A 25,327-nucleotide genomic window follows, 5' to 3' on the forward strand; every position below is an offset into this window, starting at 1 on the left:
TCCCCATTCTCCTAGCATGCCTCTTCTTGCAAAAACAGAACCTAGCCTAAATTCACAGCACTGACAGAGGTTCTTCTGCCTTTGCAGCTCTCTTGTCTTCTATAAACAATATTTATATTTAATGAAAGCAGGCTCAACTTTGTTTTGAAAACTGAGCCTGTTCGTTCAGCCTAGTTTACAAGATGAGCAAAGGCACATCAACAGAGGATCTTTGGAACTGACTATTGACCACAAGCCTCTGAATCAGCCATTCTTAACGGGCTAGCTGTATTGAACTGAGAATCTTAAAGTTTCCCTTTGACTGTGTGTTTCTGTTATTGTTACTAGCAGGGTGATGGAGCAATCAGGCTCATAAATCCCTGGACTGGACTCAGGAGGAGTGAAGGCAAGGAATAGCTCCCACAGGCCTCAAATATGATGACTCCAGTGAGTGAGGCAAATAGAATTTGGCCCTTTCCGCTTGACTTTACTGTCTTCTGAAGTGCATGACTCTAATTTACTCCTGTATGATTATATCCTCAGCTAGTGTAAATCAGCACAGCTTCACTTAAATCAATGCCAATTTACAGCAGCTTAGGATCTGGGCTATTAACTGGGGATCATAAAGCATGAGAAGGTTAGGAGGTTGGTTTGTTTGTTTGAAAAAGAAACATTATTATTAGACTGCTCCATTTGGATTTTTTTTTTTTTTAACTTTTTAACTAAAAATTTCCTGCGTAATTCTGATCAGATTTATAGAAGCGCTACTCCATCAACTTAAGTGCAGTTAATCCTTATTTACATGGAGATTAACTGAGATCTATTTTTCTTATTTCAATACTCAATTTCCTCTAATTTGTAGAGAATGACACATAATATTTACTACAGTACAGTAACAGATGAAGAAAAGTGACATCAGGAAATGAAGAAAAGTTAACTTTTCCAGGATATTAACAACTGGAAGAACTTTTCCTTTTAAACATTTTGAGCAATATAGATACAATTAGAGATGAACTTTTTCATTAGATTGATTTTTTTAAAAAGTCGCTTAAATATTTCCATAAATCACAGTGGCAGAATGATATCTCATTTGTTACAACTAACAAAGAGATTAACTGAGAGAGATAATAATCATCTGTGTCAAGAAAAACAAGTGAAAATTCAGGGCTCAACCACTGAAGCACTTCCTACACTGATAGGTATTCGAAAAAAATCAGCTCCTGGGCATGTGTAATTCTCTCCCTAATAAAGAGCATAAAAATAACTGCATACACGCTAGCAGTGATGGCTGGGATCACAGACAGCAGCCGGGAAGAGAACCAGAGTGCTCATTATCAGGCAGCCTCGTCCTTAAGAGGTAATGGTATAATGACAACACACATACTCAAATACTGCACGTGATTTTCATTGTGGGTCTCTGACTGAGATTCTCAAATCGTCTGTCCCTGTGCTCCACATATGAACAAGAGGTGATGGGGGGGAGGGTGGCAAAGTTGGCTTTGGCCCATCTAACCTACACTCTGTTTTTCATGGCCTCCCATGGGCCACAGGCAGCACTTCATACCCTTTACAAGCCTTCTATGACAGGGCCTTGGAGCAGAGCAGTTATAGGGCTGGTCTGGCAGCTTTACACCAGTGCAGGAGTCCTCATATGCAGGATATGTTTTCCAGGGACCATTCCTGTCTCCTTTAACATCCCTCTGTGCCACTCATGTGGTCTAAAGGGACCTTAGCGGAACAAAGAATCAGTCCCTTTATTTCTGGATCAGTGTGTTAAGTATAGAATTGGTTACCATGGCATTTAAAGTGCTGAAAAAAGACAGTTGTTTCAGAATGAAAAATATGAGTATGAAGTTTGAGTATGAAAAACACTACGCTCTGCACCAATACAGAAGGCATAATTACTATTGCTACCTGTAAAATAGTTGAGAGACTTTAAACTTTTGACACAGGAATGAACTATATTGCTGTAGCTATAACCTCAACTTTGGTGCCTGGAACCTTTCAGACACGTGGGCCAACAGATTTCTAAGGTTATGTAACTGTTTATGTTTGCCTAAACTCTTTGAAGTAAAAAGCTGGAAGAAAAAAAGTTCTTGCCTGAAATGATTTGCGTTGGAATCCCTGAAGTTATTCACAATGGCTCTTTGAATGTTTTGGACCATGAACTGGACTCCAAAGCAACACAGTAGGGACACTTCTACTTCATTTCATCAAGATTTTCTCCTGTATCACTTTAACGTTGAATGACAAAGTGAATGATACTACAAAAGGGACTGGCTCCACTACTCAGAAAAGCATCGATTCCACCATAGGATTGCTGAGCACCCTCAAAAGGCAGCTGAGGGAGGTCAGTAGTTTTTAAGGAAACTCTTGACTCCTCACAAAATCAGGCCAAAGAAGATCAAATGCTATTAACCAAAGGTGATTAGTGGAGTTTGAAGTTTTAAATACACCTGTGTTTAAATCCATACAATAGAAATTAAGGACCTAATTGTGCCCTCACAGTTTCATGGGTTCCTCTTCCTTTGGAGTCACTGGAAAATTGGGACCTTTGATTTGACTGATAGTTCTTAAATATCAGCATGGAAGTTGAGAACAAAAACTATTTGAGAACATAAGCGGTAGTACACAGTAAATTGATGTACCTTTGGAAAAGCCGTTGATCTGGGTGAATGAATACTGAAATAATTTAATTATTTCAGTTCATGATGTTTTGCTTAAAAAAAGCCTTGAAGTGTTTACAGAACATGAAGGCTCCTTTTCTTTAATATATTCTACAGTAGATATACAAAAATCATTTTCTATTGGCACTTGGGAGTTAAGGATAAACCGACAAGCTCTTAAGTACATAAGCTGTTTTTTCCTGTCCTCTAATGAAGTTCATAATTTAATTGGAGGAATTATTTGCTACGTTCACCTCAAACACTGGTGAAAACCTCAAAGGAAAACAAGCTGCTTATACAAGTATTCTCTTTGTAAAGCAAGAAATCCTTAAGTAGAGTAAATATATACTCCAAAAGAGAATGACACTCAATTGTCCATTTAAAAGCTTGCTGTCATCATATCTTTATTTGGAGCTTTGAGGCTTGAACTGAAGCTTAATGAGAAAATTTCCTCTTAACTGGAGCACCTCTAAAATTTGTGAATTCTGTAGAGCCCAAAGTCTGCTTTTGGATACATTACAGAGTAATGTCATTGAAGGGAACAGTGTTATCCAGATTTACAACAACGTAACTGATAGGAGGATTTAACCACTTGGGGCCAAATGCTGAAGAAGCACAGGGCACTTATGTATAATACAAGCAAATACAAGCATTATAACCTGACATAACCTGAGTCATTTCTATGTGAACATCCACAGCAATTTGCACAGCAGGTCCGAGACCATGGATGGTAGAATCTGCTCTTATTAAGTGGCTGTTTAGGCCTCGTCACCCACTTCCAAAACAGTAAGGTCTTATAAAAAATGGAGTTTAGAGCCCTAGCAGATTTTGGGGCATACTGACTGAAGAATCAAAACAGAAAAGGAACTATGCTTTCCCCAAGAATAATTTATTCAGAATCTGAGGTGGATTACATTTAGCACAGGCAATGTGAGGGAGAGAAATTGTTAAAACTGAGGACAATTTTCACTTATGTAATGAAAGATAGAGGTTGCTATTAATGCTAGAACTGGAGCTGAGACAGGGTCATATAACCTGGAGCTCAAATACAGAAGCCTCAAGCAGAGGAAGAATCTAAAAATAAATTCAGTAAGGCTTAACAATACATATCATATAGAGTCTGGAAATTTTAGCATTTAGAGGAAAGTATTGGCTCTTAGATTGAAAATCTAACCACCAATGAGCAAAAGTGTCCTTCACCTTAGCCTGCCAATCATTTTTCAGACCATTGGGGCAATAATTCCCCACTATTATTAACCTGAACAGTATATAACATACATACCATTAAAAGTATAACAGTAAAACTGTATAGTTATTTATTTTTTACTCTATTTAAAAATTAACACAGTTAAACCATCTGGCTCCTGATCCAAAGCCTGTTTCAGTCAATAGGAGCCTTTCCCTGGACTTCAAATGGCTTGATATCAGGCTCTTAGTGAACATTTCCTATTGGAAGCACAAATGTCTCACAAGTGACCGTCAAAACCTAACTTTTCAATTAATCAAAGATATTCAGAGGCATAAAATCCTCCTCTTCAAGAAGCGTAAAAAGAAAAAATTTTGAGGTTAGTCACATAGACCAGCCTTTGATTCACTCTTCTTGAAAAGAGATGAACAGAGCAAATGTCTATCCTTTCTTACTTTCCCATCCTGACAGATTTTATTTATGCATTAGTCGACCTTTCTAGCCATTAGGACCATCTTGCTTCAGCAGTTAATTAACACAAGTACCATAATTTAATACAGTTAATGCTACTTGATGCCCTTTAATGTACCTTCCATTAGTGATATTATTGTAGTATTACCCTGTAAATTAAAATGAGATCAAGACTAAGAGAGGCTTTCTTTAATTAAGATACAGGCACACTACACTTGACCATTATTCACCAGAGAAAATCACCCTGATTTAGTGAAGCAGACCATCCATAAGTAAGAATTAGTTCATGAGGATTATTAGGTTTCTTGAATAATGTGTGTGCAATGAGGTTGCTAAAATTGCTAACAGCCATGTTTCCTCTTTTTTCATTATCTTAACAAACACACAATGAAAGGTGGTAAATGGAAGTTGAATAAACAAGTGGTAAGAGAAAAACTGAACGGTTTTATCAAGAGGTTTTCATCTCTGATACAATAAACATCAGGCTTATTCATAACAAAATGCAACTGAATGAGAAAAAATTATATATTAAATCAGCAAATTTCCTATCTTTATTATATTGTGAGGTATTAAAAAGTTCTGCATATTTAATACAGCAGCTTTAAGACAAATACCTTTCATAGTCACTGATCCCTAAAATTCAGCAGGAAACAACTTACATAGAAAATTAGCTTCCTTTAAAAATATGATGTTAAGATCCTTGGTAATTTTAACTGTACTCAACCTACAAATGAATGCTAAGCATAAGCTACGGCATTAAAAAGTGTCTATTAGCATCACTCATCCACGGTATGTCAAGTTCCTCAGAATCTCTCTTTGCCTGTTATCCTTATGGAATAGCCCAGACTAGCTCTTTAATATCCAGAAAAATGTCAAAGCCCAGAATATCAAACATCATGGCTAAATTTTAAGGCCTAATTAACTTCTTGGGTTCAGGTGCTACAGGTGGAATGTCCACCTGGATTGGAAACACAGTGGAGTAAGCCCCTCATAACCCTTGCTCCACTCGGGATCCTGAGTTGACCACCAAGGCCAGTGGTCAGGTAAAGGACAAGGCAACAGGGGAACTGCTGATTCACAGAATCTTCAGGGCAGCCTCTGTCAGTGGTCTTCTTCAGACCACCGGTGATGTTTAAAGCTGTCTTTCCCTGATGGAGGATGGCAGTGGTACTACAGCCTGCTCTTTCTTGGAGAGGCCAAATAAATGTTCACAGGGCGCTGACTGCACCCTGACATATGCATGGGGATGGATCAAGCCCTAATTTTATTTATTAGTTTATTCATCAACATACCTTGGGGGAAAAAAAAACCCAGGAAGAGGTGTTTTTTCCCCATCAGCAGCAGCATGATAAAGGAACTCAAATGAATTTAAACTACTATGATAGGATTATATAGCAGATAACCCCTGTGTAATTTGTGTCTGATTATTATAGAGTTTAGCCAACAAACATTACCATCAGATAAATTCTCTGTATAGTCACGCTTAATTTTTTACAGACAATTTGTTATGAGATTCCTGTAAGATCCTTTAGCTCTGTTTTAGAAGGCATCATTTGTGATTCTCTCTGCTTCAAATTATTTCCGTGATGAGACACTGATAATTTAATTAGAGACAGGCTGAGTACTAAACTTCATTGGTTTTCCTGATGTGGACCTGCACTTTCTCAAAGTATGGTGGTTTTTGAATCCCAGGTTTTGTTCTGGTCCATCTCTACATCTAGTCTACCTGAGAATGAGGAACTGACAGAAGAAAGGATACAGATGAACTAAACTATACGCTAAACAGCAAGAGTCCTGTGGCACCTTAAAGACTAACAATTTTATTTGGGCATAAGCTTTTGTGGGCAGAAATCCACTTTGTCAGATACTATAATAAGGTATCTAAACCCCTGTCACAAGCTTCCCATGATCCACAAAGTCTTATTACAAGACTCATGCACAATATTAGTCTATGAGCCATATTACATATATGTATTACAATAACAATTCTTAATGCAAAAGCATTATCCAATTTTTTTGTATTTTTAATTAATCACTCTGTATCCATGTATGCATATTTGACATGGGGGCACAAATAATTGTAACTGTAGAAAATCAATTGTGCAATGAAACTCATTTAGATTTGCACAATTCTTCCTAATTAAAAATATATTGCATTGAGAAAATGCACTGATAAATTCACAGCCATGTAAATGGCGCTGATTTTGTGCCTTATATATCTTAGCTGAATATTAAAAATATATGCAAAAATTGATACTAAACTGTATTCATTTAATTGTACCAGGAATTGTTTGCAACACATAAAATAGATTTCCTTGCATGTATGAAAATGCTTAGAAACATTCAATGTCTTCCATATAAAAGAGACTAAAAATACGCACTTAAGTAACCCACTAAGCAGCAGCAACAAACACAGTCAATAGTGTGCTATATAATCTTCTTGTCTATTGCATTAATATCAATTATCTTTTGCTTACTACAGAATGTAAATGGTATTCTTTATCCTTCCAGTAAGTTTAGTAGATTTTTGTTTGTGTGCAATCAAATATTATTGATATTGCATCAGTCCTCAATGAACTTGAAAATAATATTATTAAAAACAGACGTTTTGGACTCTTTAGTTTAAAGAGGATATGGATAAGAGGTACAAGGTGCATGAAAGAGGTAAGTAAAATATATGGAAGAGGTCCTATTTATGTCATCTGATAATAAAAGAACAAGGGGACACCCAATATATTTAAAAGTAACACACATAAAATTGATAAAAGGAAATGCTTCTTTTACACAACAGGAAACAAATCTGTGGAACTCACTACCACAAAATATAACAAGGTCAAGAGCTTTGTAGGATTCAAAAAAATGTTTAGACATTCATATGGGAAAAAATTTCTACAACAGCTTCAGTACTGTACTGCAGTAGCAATGATTAACATTTTCAGAGGATATCAGTCCTCGTGCTTCAGGTCATAAACTAACCACTAGCTTCTTGGGGTTTGGAAGAAACTTTCTGCACTGGCATGTTTTGCAAAAATGTCTACTGTGAGACATTATGGCTACCTGGTACTAGCCATTGCTGGACACAGGTTGGCCACTTGTCTAATGCAGTGTGGCAACGCCTAAGTTCCTATCCAAATTAGCCTTGTGTTTTTCAAACCATTGGTTTGTTTTTTCCACTTCAGCTTCACTGCATTCTAGAACAGTCTAAAGCATGTGTAAGGGACTCTAGCCTCTATGGTCTTCATTTTCTCAAACAGAACTATACCCTGCAGAAAGGGTGAAATTCACCCCAATGCAGAGTCCCATCCAAGGCCCTTCAGACCAGTTATACCTTACAGTAAGGGCACAAATTAAAGCCCAATGAATTCCATGGCTTTAGATTAGGCCATAAAGGAATAAAGATGTCCTGGAGAGCCTTGTGAAGTGTCCCTTACACTGGGATGAATTTCACCCTCAGACATAAAAGGCTGGATACCCCTGGCCTAGTGTAAGAAGCGGTTAAAAATATTCCACTCTTAAGACCTAAAGAGACTTGTCAAGTTTAGTGACAGTAGAACTTTGATGACTTTGTACTGCTGAATCAGAAATATCTAATGCTTTCAGAAACTGGTTTTTACTGAGCTAGATTTCTGGGAAAACATTTCAGTAGAAATTGCTAACATTTTGTGGAAGAACAGAAAATTATGGGCATCCTTTAAGGACAGACACATTTACCCATCCCTAAAGACACATATTCTCTTACCTTCCATATACTCTTATGTCTGAGATTGCGTAAAAGTAGCGTGCCAAGTGTTGCTCATCTACATATATTTCCCCAGTTGCTGGCCTGAGCAATCTTATCCTCAGGTCTGTGATGGTAAAGAAATCTCTCAACTTCTTGGTTGTGTCAAGCTGGCCATATAGGGAAGCCATATTATGAAGCCGTGGTCCAGCAAAAAATGCAAATCGATCTTTGATCTCAAAGTGGATGATTTTACTATTTGTCATGTATCCAGTGGAGTATTCTTCTGTGCAAATGATTTCTAGGACTGTGTGCTGTGATAAATCCTTCACTGATTTTGGATCCATATGGAAAGCATCTAAGCAGTCTGTGGCATAATACTGGTATGGCTGCCATGTTCGCCCATAGTCGAGTGATTTCTCCAAGATCATTTGGTCTGGACGGCCAGATTCAAAGGTGATAACTATATTATCTGTTAGTTCAATGGTTTTGTTCCAGGAGAGGGTAATGTTAACCTGAAGAGGTTTGGGGTAATCTTTCCAAGTTGTGGATTGCCAAAATGTGGAGGGATGTCTTCCTTCAAGATCAAACATCAGTTCAGGTGGATGTGCCAGTTCACTGGTACTTGCATCACATTCATTATTGCACATGTAAGGATTCCCCTATGAAAGAAGAACAAAACAGTTTTACAAGGCAGCATTATATGAGTGACTACCATACATAAAGACATTCTTCACTTGACAAATTAGAATTGACTTTCTATTGTTTACGAGCAAAGCCAAGAAAGAAAATAAATGTAGGTAATATCTTTGTTTATCTTAACTAGATTTCTCCTGTTTGCTTTATTTATTAAATTACTCCCCCTCCCCTACAACAGATTCTTTGTTTTTGTAATTTAAAATGTTGTTCTCGGTGGGTTTAAGAGAAAGAAAACAGTTTATTTATCCTGAATGTGTTGGACCAGTAATCTAGTCACAAAAGCACAAGAACAATGAGCAAATGTCTAATGGCTCAGTAGCACTGACTCTTCTTAGAAAGATGCAGAAGCGAAGAAAGGAGAATTTCCTTTTAATACAAGTACATTCCTCAGGAGCACAGTTCATAAAAAAGTCACTTTTAGGAGAAGTGCCTTAGACTCAGCAATACATTCTCTATGAGTGCAATATAAAACAATACCAATACAGCTTTCATGTTTCCTTTTCCCCTGGCCTCAAATTTATCATGCTTAGCTGTGTTCCTGTTTAGTAATGTTTTCCCTTAAAATGTTCACACTGTTCACTACAAATCATTAGAAACACACTGCACTACAAGCTCTGGGGCTTGATCCAGACACCTACCACCCTATTAGTTAAAGGCTAGCGAAGTACTTCAGGAAAGACGTTTTACCAAACACTGGCTCCAATTTATCAGGACAAGATAATCCACCACTTGATTAGGTGGGAGATGTCAGCAGCTCCAGCTGCAAGGCTGCTATGGTGGCTGGAGGTTTGAACTGCGCGTTGAGTTAAAAAACAAAACACAACACAAACACTTACCAATTATGTGTACCTTTTACTGCTACTTGTCCTCTATGGCAAGGTGAAAGTGAATTATTCCTACTCTTGGATTTCTGACACATTAACTTGCACTACAATCATCTTCTTCCTCACAAAAGCTACTTCACTTGGAGGCTGAGGATAACTTGATAAAGCATTGCAAGCTATTAGGCTACTTTAAGCTGCACTGAATCATGTCTACCCAATCTAGAAGCTTTCATCAGTACATTAATATTTGGCTACTTAGTCATTCCCTATTCGTTTAAGAAAACAATTACTGCTCTCTACTTTTTAGAGTTAAATTGCAGCTGCTGAGGGTCTATACTATCCCATCAACACGTGGGGTACCTTCTCACATCAACAGGAGTTCTACTCACATATTGATGGGAGAATAGACCTTTATGTAATTCATTTTCCTTTTTTCCTTACAATTACAATTATGTTTCTCTCCATCACAAGACCTTAGAGATCTGAAGCTTTGCAATCACACCCACTGCATGAGCTGGGTTTCAAATAATGAGTTTCCACCTTGGTCATTGCCGCAGTTCCTGAAGTACTCAAGTTAAATGCAGGAAAAGGTCTTAAGCACTTACTCTGACCTCCCTAGAGGCAACTTTCTCTTACCTACTCAGAGAAATACCCTCTCTCTTTTTCCCATTAATGTAGCTGAATCCCAAAACTGACAACAATTCATTGAGACTCAAATATAATGCTTGAGAAAAAATGGGTTATTTGAAAAACAGAACAATGCTTATTAATTGACAGACTAAACATGCAGCTGTAACTGAGAAGATGCTTGTTACAGTTTTCTGCTTTCAAGCTCAGTATCACTATTTCTATGCATCATAGAATAATGGGGTTAGAAGGGACCAAATAAAGCAAAGAGGGGGAAAACCCCAATATATTCCAAGCAGGATGGATAAGGCCACTAAGTTTTTTTATTATTTAAACTCAGTTTAACATACCCAGAGACATAAATGCAAAGATCTGCAACCTTGTTTAAGCTTTTTTCAGGAAGCCTATAAATACTGTGGAATCTGTCAGGATTTATAAATTTTAAATATATGTAAATGTGCACTTTATAGAAAGAGGTCAGAGTTACACAAATCACTGGAAATTTACTGGAACAACATGATCACTTCAGAGTCTGTTCATATGAAGCTATCAGTATAGCCATGAACTTACATGCTACAATCTCCTTTCTGGCAAAAGCTACTTCATCTGGAGGTCAGGAATATCAAAACATAGAAAATCAAACCTACTGGATACTGGATGACAAGTTACAGACATTTATATTAAGCAGAACAGAAAGATGGCTTTGGTTTGCTACAGCACAGGTGGAAAACACAAATGTGGGTCTGTTGTCATTCTTTATGTTAAAAATTATCCACTGATCCCTGGATGCTGGCAGAGACTGTGTTTTATGAACCAGAATGGATAAAGGAAGGCTACTTACCTTACAGTAACTGGAGCAGACAGTAACTTGCACAATGAAATTAACCAGATGATTGGGTGGGAAAAGACTGAATTTTGCTTGTGGTTTTCACATCTATCTTTGGGCAGGTGAAGAGGCTCCACAGAACTGCATGACTGCCACTGATGTATTTAGCAGATGTAGTCAGTGAAGACACCCTCCTCTGAGTGGCAGGGCGAGCCTCAGGGTCACTCAAAACAGGTAACTTAAAGGTAGCGAGACAAACTTTACCGGAGCAAAACTCTCTCATCTCTACATTTTAGAGGTCAGTATAATCTAATCTGGTTGAGCCACCAAAAGATTTAAGGCTGATCTCATTTGTTGGCAAGTACTAGTAAGTCTATGCTACAGACTTCTGCAGGCCCAGCTGGGATGGGAAGAGGTGTGATCCTTAACGAACATAGGTGTTGGCAGAAGCCGCTAGTATAGACGCAGTAATATCAACAAAACTGTGCTTTACCCAGTACAGCTTCTTTTGCTTGTAGGGGGTGGTTTTACTACACTGGTACAAAGCGCAGCTTTGCTGGTATTGCTGCATCCACACTAGGGGAGCTTTGCTGGCACAATATACCCATGGTATTCCCATACCAGTAAAGTGCTGTTAGTGTAGACATAGCCTGAGTGCTGCCAGGCCATGCTAACCCTGTTTGTGAGATCTCTGATTGTTATATTATTGCTGTCTCCAGACTTCCATGCACAATGCAAATGAACTATTCCATAATTAATGAAACTCTAGTTGTCACCAATGGTGGTGTTCTTCACTATAGAGATAGCTGCATTTTAATTCCTACCTGTTTATATTGTGCTTTGGGATGGAAAATGTTGTATAAATTCAAGTTATTACTGACCTTATAAAAATCCACTAGATATTAAATATGGGATCTTCTGGGTTTATACCAAACAGATATTGATTCTGTCAAGAGTCCAAATGAGAACTCAATTCAGTGTGAGTGAAATTCATCCTGTGCAGAGGGCCAGCACAAATCCTATGGACCATTTCACACTCATTAAAACCTATTTTCAGGCAAGCCTGGTCCAATGCACAGGGGTGGATTTCATCCCATCTGAAAACAAGAGTAATCGTTACCACTGTCAATATTGCCAATTCTAAGTGTTCAAAAATTGTGACCTAAAAAAACCATAAGATTGACTTCAAATCACCAGATCGATCGATCTATCTATCTAAACAAACTTTGGGGTCTTTTTATTTGCCTTTTAGTTTTTGAGTGTTTAGAGAGCACTTGGGTCACTTTTTCAAGTTTTTCTCAACAACCAACAGGGCTATAAACTTACCCTTTTTTTAAAAAAGGGTTGAGAGTTTCATATTTTCACAAGACTCCAGGACCTGGGGCTTTGAGAAAACACCAAATACCATAGGACTTGCAATAAAACCATGAGAGCTAGCAATAATGAAATATCTAAATTAATGATGTGGCAAATGCTAAAACTTTGCTTATTGTACATGGTCTTCAGTTCTATATGCATAAAAATGTCAGGTAAAGGAACATAAACTGTCAAAATTAATGGCAGAGATTATTAAGTGGGAGGTTGGCCAGAATGATAGTTTCATCCTTTACCTGAACCCACTCCTGGTGGTAAATTTCAGCAGTATAACACTATTAAAATTGATGTGTAAGCAAATCATTCCAAAAGAGAATCCTCACCAAATGGCTGCATATATACCAAAAATATCAATTGGAGCATTCTCTTTTATTTCATAGCACTGAATGATCTTCTGTGAGATTAATGATTGGATTATCATTAACATAATTTACGGTGTGGGTGCAATGGCACTGAAAGGAAATTAGGAAAAAAGATATACTGCATTGTAATTTAATAAAACTGATACCCTGAATTTTAACACTATCTTAAAAACAAAGGGATGGGAAGACAAATCACAAACAGAAGCAAGTTCCCCATTGCCTGTACTGAAGTGAGGGAAAACACATAATCATATTTCTTGGAACTGTTGCCATACAGACTTAAGAGCCTGATTCTCATTTACACTACTGCTCCTTTAAACCATTGCTCTGGCTGTGTAAAGGGGCCTTAAAATAGATACCAATATAACTAATTCTAAATGTAGTTTACACTCCTTCTGACGCCCCTTTATGCTGCCACAATGGAATAAAGGAGCCCTAGCATAAATGAAAATCAGGTTCTTAGAATAAGTTAGCATGAAACCAATCACCATTAAAAAAGATGAATTACAAATGTTAATATCTTCATCTCAGTGATCATTCTCCTTAACACCACTAACAATAAAATGGATACATCAAAGAGAAACTTTCACTTATTTGTCAAAACTAAGAAAATTCTTTGCTACCAACATCTAACAGGCTAGAGCATTATGTAATTATTTTGTGACCAGCAGGCAGTATTAAGTAAACTTTAATTTAAGTGCTCCATGCAAAAGCTCTTCAGCTGTACAAGGTGAAAAATACTTATAAGTTTTTAAAACAATATTTAAACATTTAAAACAATATTTAAAAAATTTCTAAGTAAACGAACAGTTAATGCCTCTAAATCCTAACAATTACAACATAAGGATGATGATGGTTTTCCCTACATTACCACCTTCTTAAGGAAATGCATTACATTACAGTACTTCTCAGAGTGACTGAAGTTGTTATTAATTAGCACCTTGAATGCTGTTATTATTTTGCCTCCTCACACTTTGGGAAGTCAGGATGTTATCGAAAGATTCTGACACATTGGAAAAGTTTCTGTTTTAAAAGAACACTGGACTTGTTCTATACTGCAGCAGCTGACACAGTCCAGTCCAGGTCTGACTGGTCCCAGAAAGGTTTCATCATGATTAGCTGAATACAATTTGTTCTGGTCTGCACTGACTGGTTAGGTTTGTTCTGTATTGTGTCAGACAACTTCAATCTTCACAATGGTGTTTGAACACAATAATATTTTTTTGAAGTAGACGAGGCTGCAAAAAGGCCCCTCAGGTTGCCCTGCTTGGCTGCACAGACTATCTATCCTCTGTACTTCACAGAAAGGAGCAATGAGAGCTGAACTACAGCTGACATTTTATTCTCCTCCTAGTTAGAAAACTTCCACAGCTTGCCATTGGTAACACAAGGGAGAACTTGGTGACAAATGGGACAATGACCTTGAAATAAGTATTTATGTTAAAGGCAAAAGTCTACAACAATTCAGTAGTTGAGCTATAATGGAGGCAGTGATGAAAAGGGGTTTTGCAGCTGCTGCTCAAGGGTTAAAATCTGATTGCTCCTTCTCAGATGAGGGGCCTCCCTCCTCTCATCACAAAGATTCTTCTGTGGCATATACACAGGCTTAGGACTTGATTGAAGCTGTTGCTTGTTTCAATCTGCTCCCTGTACACACTAACACCTTGTGGACTTTTTTACTCAGGAACAAAGACAGGGGGGCTTAACCTTTCTGCAGTGTGAATATTAGAAGCTGTATCCCAGATTACATGCTGTAATAGACACCTGGCTAAATCCCTACAGAGGATTATGGCCTGGATTTTCAAACTGGTGAATGCCACAGAGGTCAAGCAGGCCAAGATTTTAGGAAAGAGCAAAATAAATTCTCAAGAAGCCAGTCACAGAAGCTGATTTTTATACTTCCATCTCAAGCAGTTAGCTCAGATATACTTGACAAGGAATAAATATAGACTGAATCAAGCAAGACAAACTCAGGCTCTGTAGTAAAATATTTCATTAAAATAAATAATATTGAAATAATAGGACAATCACTATTTATTTCTATCCCAAAAGGTCATCACAAGAGAAATACATTTAGTACCATGTTGTACCATGTGGATGATTAATAACTTAATAATCAGTAACAACAATCACACTTATGCACCACTTCCTCAAAGTAACAAATAAACATGGATAATATATTTTCAGTTTTATAGAGCTAGATTATGATATCTTCACTCAGGTTGCATAGTACATTAATTTCCCCATCAACAGTCCCACTGAACCAATGAATTCAACTGGACTATTCACAGAACTCAATGTGAGTAAAGGGATCAGAATCTCTCCTGTCATGCTTATATTATCAAAGCACCTGTAAACATTAGCTAGCTGACACAGTAGAACCTCAGAGTTACAAACACCAGAGTTAAGAACTGACCGGTCGACCACACGCCTCATATGGAACCGGAAGTACGCAATGAGGCAGCTGCAGAGGACCCCTTCTCCCCTCAAAAAAGCAAGTACAGTACAGTAGTTTATTAAACGTAAATTACTGGGGGTGAATGTTTTTAAAAAATATTTGACAAGGTAAGGAAACTTTTTCTGTGCTTGTTTCATTTCAATTAAGATGGATAAAAAGAGCATTTTTCTTCTGCATAGTAAAGTTTCATAGCTATATTAAGTCAATGCTCAGTTGTAAACTTTTGAAAGAACAACCATAACGTTTTGTTCAGAGTTACCAACATTTCAGAGTTACGAACAATCTCCATTCCCAAGATGTTCATAACGCTGATATTCTACTGTAGTACACTAGTGAATGTGTGTCATGAGCTTTCATGAGGAAAAGTGCTATTTAAGTGCTAAGAATTATTGTTGTTATTATGAAAACAGGGATGGTTTTAGATAAGACCACTTCAACATCAATAACCTTTTAAACACTGCACTGGGTTGTCAGCATTTTAGGTTAAAGTGATTTAAGTATCAGAATCTCAATGGAGGATTGATGTTGTTTCACAGAGCTCCCAAGTGAAAATTATTTGGAGGATCAGACAAGCACTTCGAGCCACAGGCTGAAACCACATGAATTCTTCAAAACTGGGGTGGACTGGGCGAGGGAGAGTTTATACATGAATAACTTCTACAGAGATTTTAAAAGATTAAACTAGGAAAGACTGGTTTGCCAAATATTAATAGGAATACTTATCACTTCATGCACTTTTTATCTTCAAACTATATTACAAACTAAGGCCAAGTTCCTACAATGGTATTAAAAGTATTTAGTTGCCTAAGGATCTGACCCTCATAACAGCTCTGTGAGGTAAATGTCATTTGGTGCCATAGGTAAATATGTCTTATGCCAAAATGGGAAGGAGCCAGATGTAAAAGGATTAAAGTCAATGGAAACTAAGGAGAGCCCATCACCTTGTAGAAGTTAAAGCCTGCATTTTCCCAGATTAGTGCCTAGTGATTTGCCCAATTCCTGGCCCCCAGTGATGTACTCAGATTACTAGACCATGCCTCTCTTGAATATTATGGGCCACAAATTTAGTAGACGAATGGAACTTTTTAATATTTGTTTCCATTTAAGACGATGAAACATATTTTCCCCTTGTTGTGCCTATTCTGCCATGCTAAATAATAACTAAGGGGTCTAGTTTGTCAGAAGAAAAGACAAAGCAAATGTTAGTTGATTTAGTACCTTGCTCACTCTGAGTCTGATTAAGCTTCTGAAAACTTCTAGTTCACACCAGGCATATTCAGAGATTTAACAGATTAGCAGTGTCACTCCCACACTAGTATTACATCATCACACTAGCATAGCCACTATATACTTGTCTGTACATTCTCCCTTTTTAGCTACTTTAATTGCACTTCTATCTCAAAACCCCCCCAAGGATAATAGATTTTGACACACTTTTCAAGTTACTTGATTAGTCAAAGAGACTATTCACTTTCAGGTTTCTTTAGCTGCTTTCTCAGACACAGCCTACTCATTCCAAGAGGACTGCATGCTGTGTGGCAGTGCTAACTTTTACTTGGCAACCTTGCTGATGCTATTTCAGCCATGAGTTACCACTTGGTGATTTTGGAATTACGGGGGCCTTTTAACAAATCTATTGGCACTAATACAGATTTCTGCTGTGTTCTTTTCTGTTCCTTGAAGAACAAAATATTTGCCTTTTCCTCTTATATCAGTAGGTATCTGGAACGATTATTATTAACAATTTATACTAGGGTAATGCCTATAGGCCAATAAGACTGGGACCTATTGGTAGGTGCTGGCCAAACATGTCTCAGCAGTATCAAGAAAACCTTCTTTGATTTCTCTGTCTAGTGTTTGTTTGAAAAATCAAAATAATAGAATCATGGAATGTAGGGCTAAAAGGGTACTCAAAAAGTCATCAAGTGCAGATCCCTGCACTGTGGCAGGACCAAGCAAACCTAGAGCATTCCTAACAAGTGTTTGTCCAACCTGTTTTTAAAAACCTCCAATGATGAGGATTCCACCACCTCCCTTGGAAGCCTATTCCAGAGCTTAAGGACTCTTATGGCTAGAAAGTTTTCCCTAATATCTAACATAAATCTCCCTTGCTGCAGATTAAGCCCATTACTTCTTGGCCTACCTTCAGTGGACATGGAGAACATTTGATCACAATCTTCTTTTTAGCAGCCCTTAATATTTTTGAAGACTACTATCAGGTACCCCTCAGTCTTCTTTTCTCAAGACTAAACATGCCCAGTTGTTTTTTTTAAAACTTTCCTCATTTAAACAAACAAACGAATGAACGAACAACTTTCCTCACTTTTGTTGCTCTCTTCTGGACTCTCTCCAGTTTATCCTCATCTTTCCTAAAGTGTAGTGCTCGGAAACGGACACAGTACTCCAGCTGAGGCCTCACCAGTGCCAAGAAGAGCCGAACAAATATGACAAGCCTGTTAATATACCTCAGTGATATTAGCTTTTTCTCAACTGCATCAAATTGTTGATTCATATTCAATATGTGATCCACTATTGTCCCCCTCGATCCTTTTAAGCAGTACTACCACCTAGCCCGTTATTCCTCATTTTGTAGTTGTATATTTGATTTTTTCCTTCCTCAGTGAAGTGCTTTGTATTTGTCTTTATTAAATTTCATCTTCTTGAAGACAGATGAATTCTCCAATTTGAATTCTAATCCTGTCCTCTAAAGAGCCTCTTGCAGCCTCTCCCAGCCTGGTGTCATCTGCAAATTTTATAAACACACTCTCCACTCCATTATCCAAGTCATTAATGAAAATATTTAATAGTACTGGACCCAGGACTGACTCCTGTGGGACCTCACTAGATGCACCCCCGCAGTCTGACAGCAAATCACTGATAACTATTCTTTGAGTACAGTCTTTCAACCAGTTGTGCAATTTCATGTGATGCCAATTTTTTAAAAAGGCACCAGAGGCGATCCTGGCAATTACAGGCTGGTAAACCTAACTTTAGTACCAGGCAAACTGATTGACACTATAGTAAAGAACAGAATTATCAGACACAGATTAATACAATTTATTGGGGAAGAGTCAAACATGATTTTTGTAAAGAGAAATCACACCTCACCAATCTATTAGAATTCTTTGAGGGGGGTCAACAAGCATGTGGACAAGGGTGATCCAGTGGCTATAGTGTACTTAGGTTTTCAGAAAGCCTTTGACAAGATCCCTTACCAAAGGCTCTTAAGCAAAGTAAGCGGTCATGGGATAAGAGGCAAGGTCCTCTCCTGGATAAGTAACTGGTTAAAAAGATAGGAAACAAAGAGTAGGAATAAATAGTCAGTTTTCAGAATGGAGAGAGGCAAATTGATTGAGTTTAGAATAATGCAACTTGCAGGAGTCAATCTCTGAGGAAATAGCAGCAGCAGGAGGGAGAGCAGGAAGCGGAGTTGATGTTGGCAGCAATAATTACTGAGAGATGATCTCAGTGTCGGAAGAGGGAAGGGAACACTGGAGGAAGTACTGAAAAAGCCTAAAATATGTTTTTTCTAAAAAAGCAGTGTTTTGGTATACTTGATTCAGATTACTTGATAAGCAATAGAGGTCTGAGGGTGAGAAAAAAGCCAGGGGAACTTTTTGAGGAATGGGTAATGAACAGGAGGTGGACGTAACAGAAGTGGAAGGGTTAATAACTGGATTTAGAAGACAGCAGAGGGGTTCAGAATAGCAGTTCATAGCCAATCAAGAAAAAAAGTAGGAAGAGAACAGAAATAGAGAGTGAAAAATGAATAAGCCAGTTTCCCCCTCCTGGCACGTGGGACCTGATCGAGACAGGGAAGGAATAGGTGGGGTTGATTGGGAGTCCCTCCGCTGTGCTCCTGTGGACAGCATGGGGGATGAATGGGAGGTGAACCCAACTGAACATCCCTTTCCACATGTGAGTAGCAGGGCTTGTCAGGGGACAAACCCTCCCAGTACAGCACAACAAACATTAAGGACAGGGGAGGCAGGCCAAGAATTAACTGAAGTTAGGGGTGCTGTTGCAACAGAAGCTGTTTCAGCAGCAATTCAGAAATTACAATGTGCTATAGGATAAGCAGAACCAGATCACAGGGATGAGGGACCTCCAGGTTTCAGGAGGCAGAGCATGATAATGGCAAGAGACCCAATCACTGCTGGTAGTGGTGAGTTGGAATGACACCAAGGGCAGTTCAGGGGCAGGAGAGTTTAAGGGAGAGAAGTGTAACACACATTTCTGTTACTTCCATCTTCCCAATCATTACCACTCTGAAACATGTGGATCAATGGATTTAGCCTCAGAACTAAATAGGGTGTCCACTCACAAATTCCCAGAATATCAGACATTTTGGTACTTTCAGGAACGACATGACCCTGCCCCCACCACTGTGACTTTGCACATGAGGTCACACGGCACAGTGGATACCACACAGCGTGTGCAAGGTCATGCTGGCAGGGGCAGAACAGCATGCTCTCCATGATGATGTCCCCTGTCTGATACGAGATAAAACCATGGCCCGTTCTGTCTCAGTACCAGATGGGAAACCAACATTACAAAAGCAGGACTAAACCAGTTCCTTGTTGCAGGAAGGGCCCAAGATTGCTGGGGTTATCATGGCTACCTCAGAGGTCAACAGTTTTTCACATCTGCTGCAGGCTAACTTAAAATTGTGTCAGAGGCTTCCCTCAGAGGGAAGTCTAGCAGAGGTGGTCCCAGTCACCCTACGGGGGCTTGGGATATGGGAAAATACCAGACACCCCTCAAACAGAGACTGTTAATTCATGGGATAGGATTGCTGTTCAGGGAGTATCTGGGGGATGGTGGGGGGGAGGGCCTCAGGAGTTGAAGCTTCCATGGAGGTTAGTACGGAATATGGTTATGCAGGAGTGTTGGACCCTATGGGAGTTCACCATCTCTCCATTACTAAAGAGACAATATTGAGAAGTGAATACATAGACATTTCATCACTGCTCCCCGGGGAAGCTATGACAGACAGTAAGACAAGCAAAGCAATGACTAAGCCAAACATCCAAGGGTAGCTAGAACCTAGTAAAAATGGGAAGCAGCTTTTTAATCTTCACAGGTATCATTTCAGAGCAATTCTTGGAGAGAAGCCCAGCGTTATTCAAATATATGGATATAATGAGGCGAGCATATAATACATTTGCGGGTCTGGCTTTGTTTAACTATGATGAGCAGTTTTGACTGAGAGCTGTAACATAGCTGTAACATAGCTGGGACATCACACACACTGGCTGGAGCACATGACAACATGGGGGCCAGGTGTTCAAACTGACAGCAGCCTATTTATTACCCAGCAAACCCAACAGAGACTCAATGCTCTGAATAACATGTGCTGGGCCATTAACAAGGATGGTTGTTTTTGGAGCAGATGTGCTCCATAGCCCATGCAGCCTGCAATTTCTATAGCATTTGGAGAAGACCCCAATATGGTAGAAGATTGGGGAGTGAACATTCACCCTTGCTTGCGCCATGATACAGGGACTGGGGATGGAGGTCAGGGACTGGAACAGGAAAAGGGGATGGCGAAACTGGCAGCAGGGGGTACTGGAAAAAGCTTAATCTTCAGTTAAACTTGAAGTGTTACAGGTATTCCCGACGGGATGTATTTATGGGAAGGGTTTACTTCAGGGCTTAGGATTTCCTTACATGTGGGTAACAGGTCACTGTAATGTCAAAATGTGAAGTTAATAGAAGGAATGGAAGTACACTAAGTAAAAAGAAGTTGCACCTTGTGTCTGGGATGAAGTTGTCAGGTCCTCCTAGGTTTCACATCTGATCCGAAAGATGATTACAGTAAAGTGAGGGCTCTTTAAATATTTGTTTCTGTTTGAAAGGTCTGGCTGCCTTGATGGATATAGGGGAAATAGGTCTTGCAATGGTAAAAGCTTGCAAAACAGTAAATCTAACAAACAAAAACTTTTAACTGATCCCACTACAAGACAAACCTGTGTAAATAGGTGCAAATAATATGAAGTAGAAAAAATGGTTTTCAAAAGATACCCATTTAACATCTTTGTTACTGGCTTCTGTGCATAGGTGTGAGCAGCACATTTCATTAGGGTGTGCACCCAGGGAATTTTCATTAGGGTGTGCACCCACGGAATTTTCATGTTCTTTATCAGGGGTGTCAAACTCAATTCCACCGGCGGGCCACATCTGAATTATCGCCAGGAACGATATTTCAGCAGCAGATCGCGGCGTTCCCATTCGTAGCTCCTTCTTTTTCAGCGGCAGCTCACTGTGTCTTGCCGTCCACCGAAAAATCCTGCCCCCTACTCTCTTTCGGCGGCAGCTCTACCCTCCAGCAAGATGGCGCCACAGGCCACATCAAAAAGGTTAATGAGCTGGATGTTTGACGCCCCTACATTAGGATGTGCCTGGGCACACCCCGTACGCACGCCTATGCTTCTGTGCTGCTTTGGAATGTGGTAATGTTCCTGTGAAGTGCTAATGTCTCATTAAATGTCACCACTTTAATACTGATTTACAGTACCTGGTACATGTGGCAGCACTGGATGTACATTATTTTTGGCTCACTGAGCAGGCATGTGACAGGGCAGCAGTTAACATTCTGTGCAATTAGGATTTTTATAATGTTGTAATTATTTTAAATATTTAATGAAGCCCAAAATATTTATATAGAGCAGTAGCACAGAGTTTACTACACTCCTATTAAGTTAAGATTAATTGTATGTTTATTCCGAATAGGTTTTGAGGGCACATTTTTAAAAGCAGACACAATGGCTACAGATGGAAAACATGTGCATAACCTTTTCTCCTGCACTATGAACATCTGCACATAAAAATGGTTACTTTGTGTGCTAAATTGCCATCTATTGTGCAAAAGACTGTTCTGGGGGCACATATACATGGTATAGTGAACCCACAGACATCAATGGAAAGAATGTTTTCGTAAGGGCTGAGTGAGATCTGCAGGATTTGAGTTCATAGGTTAGAAAACCTTCATATTTTCAAAGATAGAAATAATGGTTGTGACCACAAACCATGGATTTGTGCCCCCAACACAATCATTTTCACGGCAAACATCCCTGGGATACATCATTGAGATTCTGACCTTACTAAGGACTATAAGGATTTGACCCAGCAACACAGGGATCTATCTACTCTTTCTTACTTATACAAACATAACTCCTACAAGCACCAACAAAAATTTTATGTGCACTGATAGGGGAAGAAACCCTGTAATATTCATGCAAACTGAATTCAGCTGTAAAGAATCCTAATTTTCTTCTCTGTATACCCTAATTTTCTCCCTCTGTATTGTGTTTGTGTGTGTATTCAGCTTTTTTCTTTTTGCTACATATGGAAAATTTTCCTCTTTCTTAAAATGAAAGAAATCTGAAGCTGCAGAATGCACTGTACCTTGAAGGTACATCTTTTTTTGCTGGCAAGTACATTATGTTCTTTTACATAAATGTAATTCTGAGTTTTATATTTTGCTTAGTGAAATGTTTGTGAATTATCATGACAAAAATCATGATATGTCAAAATGCATCATACCAATCTATACTACACTAAATATTTATCTGGAAGTATTTGAATGTAATAAAACCAAACAACTACCAACACTGATAAAAGTAAAACCCCAGCCTTTTCAAAGACACATACTTGGTTTAAATATTCACCCTTAGGAAGCAGACTTCACAATTTATTTTTCATTTCTTATTTCCACCAATTCATAAAATCCTATTTGCTTGTTTAAATGTGCAGCTACAAGTATTCATACATCTACTCTGCATAATCTGTGGGATATTGGATATAAATTACTGAAAGACAATGAACAGAAAGGCATGCAATCCTCCATGGTATTCATTAATGACTGCTTGTGACAAGCCACTGTCAGCTTTAATTTACTAATTTTTCTTGGGATGGTTCCTGCTTACTCAGTGGGAGATTTTTAAGACTGCGAGGGAGGACTCATGAGTGGTGGTAACAATGAGATGACTTGTTTGTCAAATCTGATGTAAAACGGACAGAGAGACTTAAAAAAAATCTTAAAAGTGGACCTCAAATCTTTAACTATTTATATTAAAAGTGTCACCTCAGAATAAATGACCCAATCTAATACCTTTGGCAGACTGTACTCAATAGAAGACATTCAGTTCATACAAGCACTACTGAATTAATAATGAATGAACATTTTACTAAACTGCACAAAGACACTCAACACTCAAGATAAAAAAATAAACAGTTTCCCAAATCATAAGATTCCTTCTCTTTAGGATTATTATTCACAAACATATACTAGTCCAAATTGGGCCAAATTTCCTCACACTGAATAGTCCCTTATTACACACATTGATTTCATGAAGATTGCTCATGTAGCATAAGGGTGAATAAGGATGGTAAAATTGGGTCATTATAAGTCACTGGAAACCCTTTCCAGTCCATTCATTTTAGAAAATATGAAAACATTCACTTATATAACTTTTAATTTGTTGATCTCAAAATATTTTACAAGGAGATAATTATCATTACCCCAAATTTATGGATGGAGAAACTGAGGCACTGAGCGGTGACATAGTTTGCACAGAGTTAATCAGTGGCTGAGCCGCGAATAGAATCCAGATCTCCTGACTCCCACTCCACTATCGTATGGGGCACTGTTTCTTTTAGGAGGAAAAATTGATATTTATTCTTTGTTGTTAATTCTATTGCTAATTCCATGGAGAAGAGAAACTACACAGCCAGACAAGAAATGAAAGATGCTAAAAAGACAAAAGTTCTTTTCTTGTTGGAGATCTTTCAGTTGTGCTGCTGGGGCTGTCTGCATCTGTAGGCACTATTCATTTTACTCCAGTGTATTATTGATTCTATGCCTGTGAATTTCATGCAAAATCATATTTCTACAACATCCATTATTTTATCTCAGATTCTTAATGTTAGTATTGCTCTTGACAATTTCTGACCTGCTTCTATGCTACCAATGTGTCTAGTGACATTTTTAATAAGCTTTAGAGCCAGTGGATTAGCACTGAATGTCAAGCACCACAATTAGAATTGCTGATGGTATGCAGAAACACTGTTTTTTAATATAAAAATCTCTGTCTTTATTATTGCCACAGAATTCTGTACTTGTTTCTCTTGTATCTGATTATTTTTTGTTGCAGAATTTCCATACTAAGAAGATCCTTGTGTGTATATGAACCGTTTAAAGGGAGAAGGAAAGGTAACATAAATAAAAGTGACAATTGTAAATGAAATCCAATTTCCTTTTCACTTCTCTTAAAAGGTGAGTTAGATTATTTTGCCTCCATTTGTGTTTGTCTTGGGGATAAAGTAAATATTGTTTTAATGAATCACAGTGAACACCTATGTTCTGGGATTCCCATAGAAACAAATTTAAAAACTGTATCCAATCACACAGAGAAATGATCTCTTATTAACATGCACAAGGAATAGTTTGCCATCTCTATATGTTTAGATTATAGAACACATCATTTTCAAAAGGAACAAAGACACTCCTCAAATCCACATTATTGCAGAAATGTGACTAATTTTAGTGAAAGAAAAGCAATTCAATATCCTTGATGACCAAACTTTGTAACACCCAAGAATACAGTAGAAACTTTCCAAGAGCCTTTGAGAGGCACGTAATTGCATGCACATTCACATATATGTGTAATAAAAATAATAAGGGCACATCCTTGAAAAACTATTTTAATATTGTCTGGTAAGGACCTAAAACAAAACAGCTTGCATTAGCATGGTTCTATTTTGGAATATTGCTATAGAAGTTATATTCCTGGATTTTTATTTGTTTTTGTTTTATCCATTATGCCTATCAATAATTGACTAACTTTTAAAACACAAGCAATCATGAAAATTCCCATGGGCCAGATTGTGCTCAGCTGCTACATGGGACACAGAATGAGAAAGAACCTTCCTTCTCCTTATGCTCCCTTGCAGAAACCAGGCATATCTGCAGTCCAGATGTTTCTGAGTCCCTGCTTGGGCCCTGGGGCACTAACCATCCTACAGGAATAGGATAGGAGCAGCAGGAGAAAGTGGGAATGTGACCAGACACACAAGGAACTACATGCAGTCAGTTCCATGCCCCCTAGCCACGATCCCATAAGATCCAAATAGAAG

The 25,327-nt window shown here is 38.3% G+C and overlaps 1 protein-coding gene across 4 annotated transcripts in view; it reads right to left on the reverse strand.

Annotated features, from left to right (window-relative positions):
* Positions 1-25,327, reverse strand: part of NTNG1 (netrin G1) — a 192,725-nt gene that overhangs the window by 113,705 nt on the left and 53,693 nt on the right. For all 4 annotated transcript variants that reach the window (XR_010918056.1, XM_067538345.1, XM_067538344.1 and 1 more), the window contains exon 2: positions 8,042-8,682. Coding sequence is in view for 3 of the 4 variants with exons in the window: in XM_067538345.1 (XP_067394446.1) it covers positions 8,042-8,682 (641 nt within the window). In the remaining variant the exon portion in view is untranslated. The remainder of the gene's footprint in view (positions 1-8,041; positions 8,683-25,327) is intronic.

This window comes from Emydura macquarii, unplaced genomic scaffold (genome assembly GCF_026122565.2).
Source record: "Emydura macquarii macquarii isolate MOO-44397 ecotype Brisbane River unplaced genomic scaffold, CSIRO-AGI_Emac_v2 contig_480, whole genome shotgun sequence".
NCBI classification, from domain to species: Eukaryota; Metazoa; Chordata; order Testudines; family Chelidae; genus Emydura; species Emydura macquarii.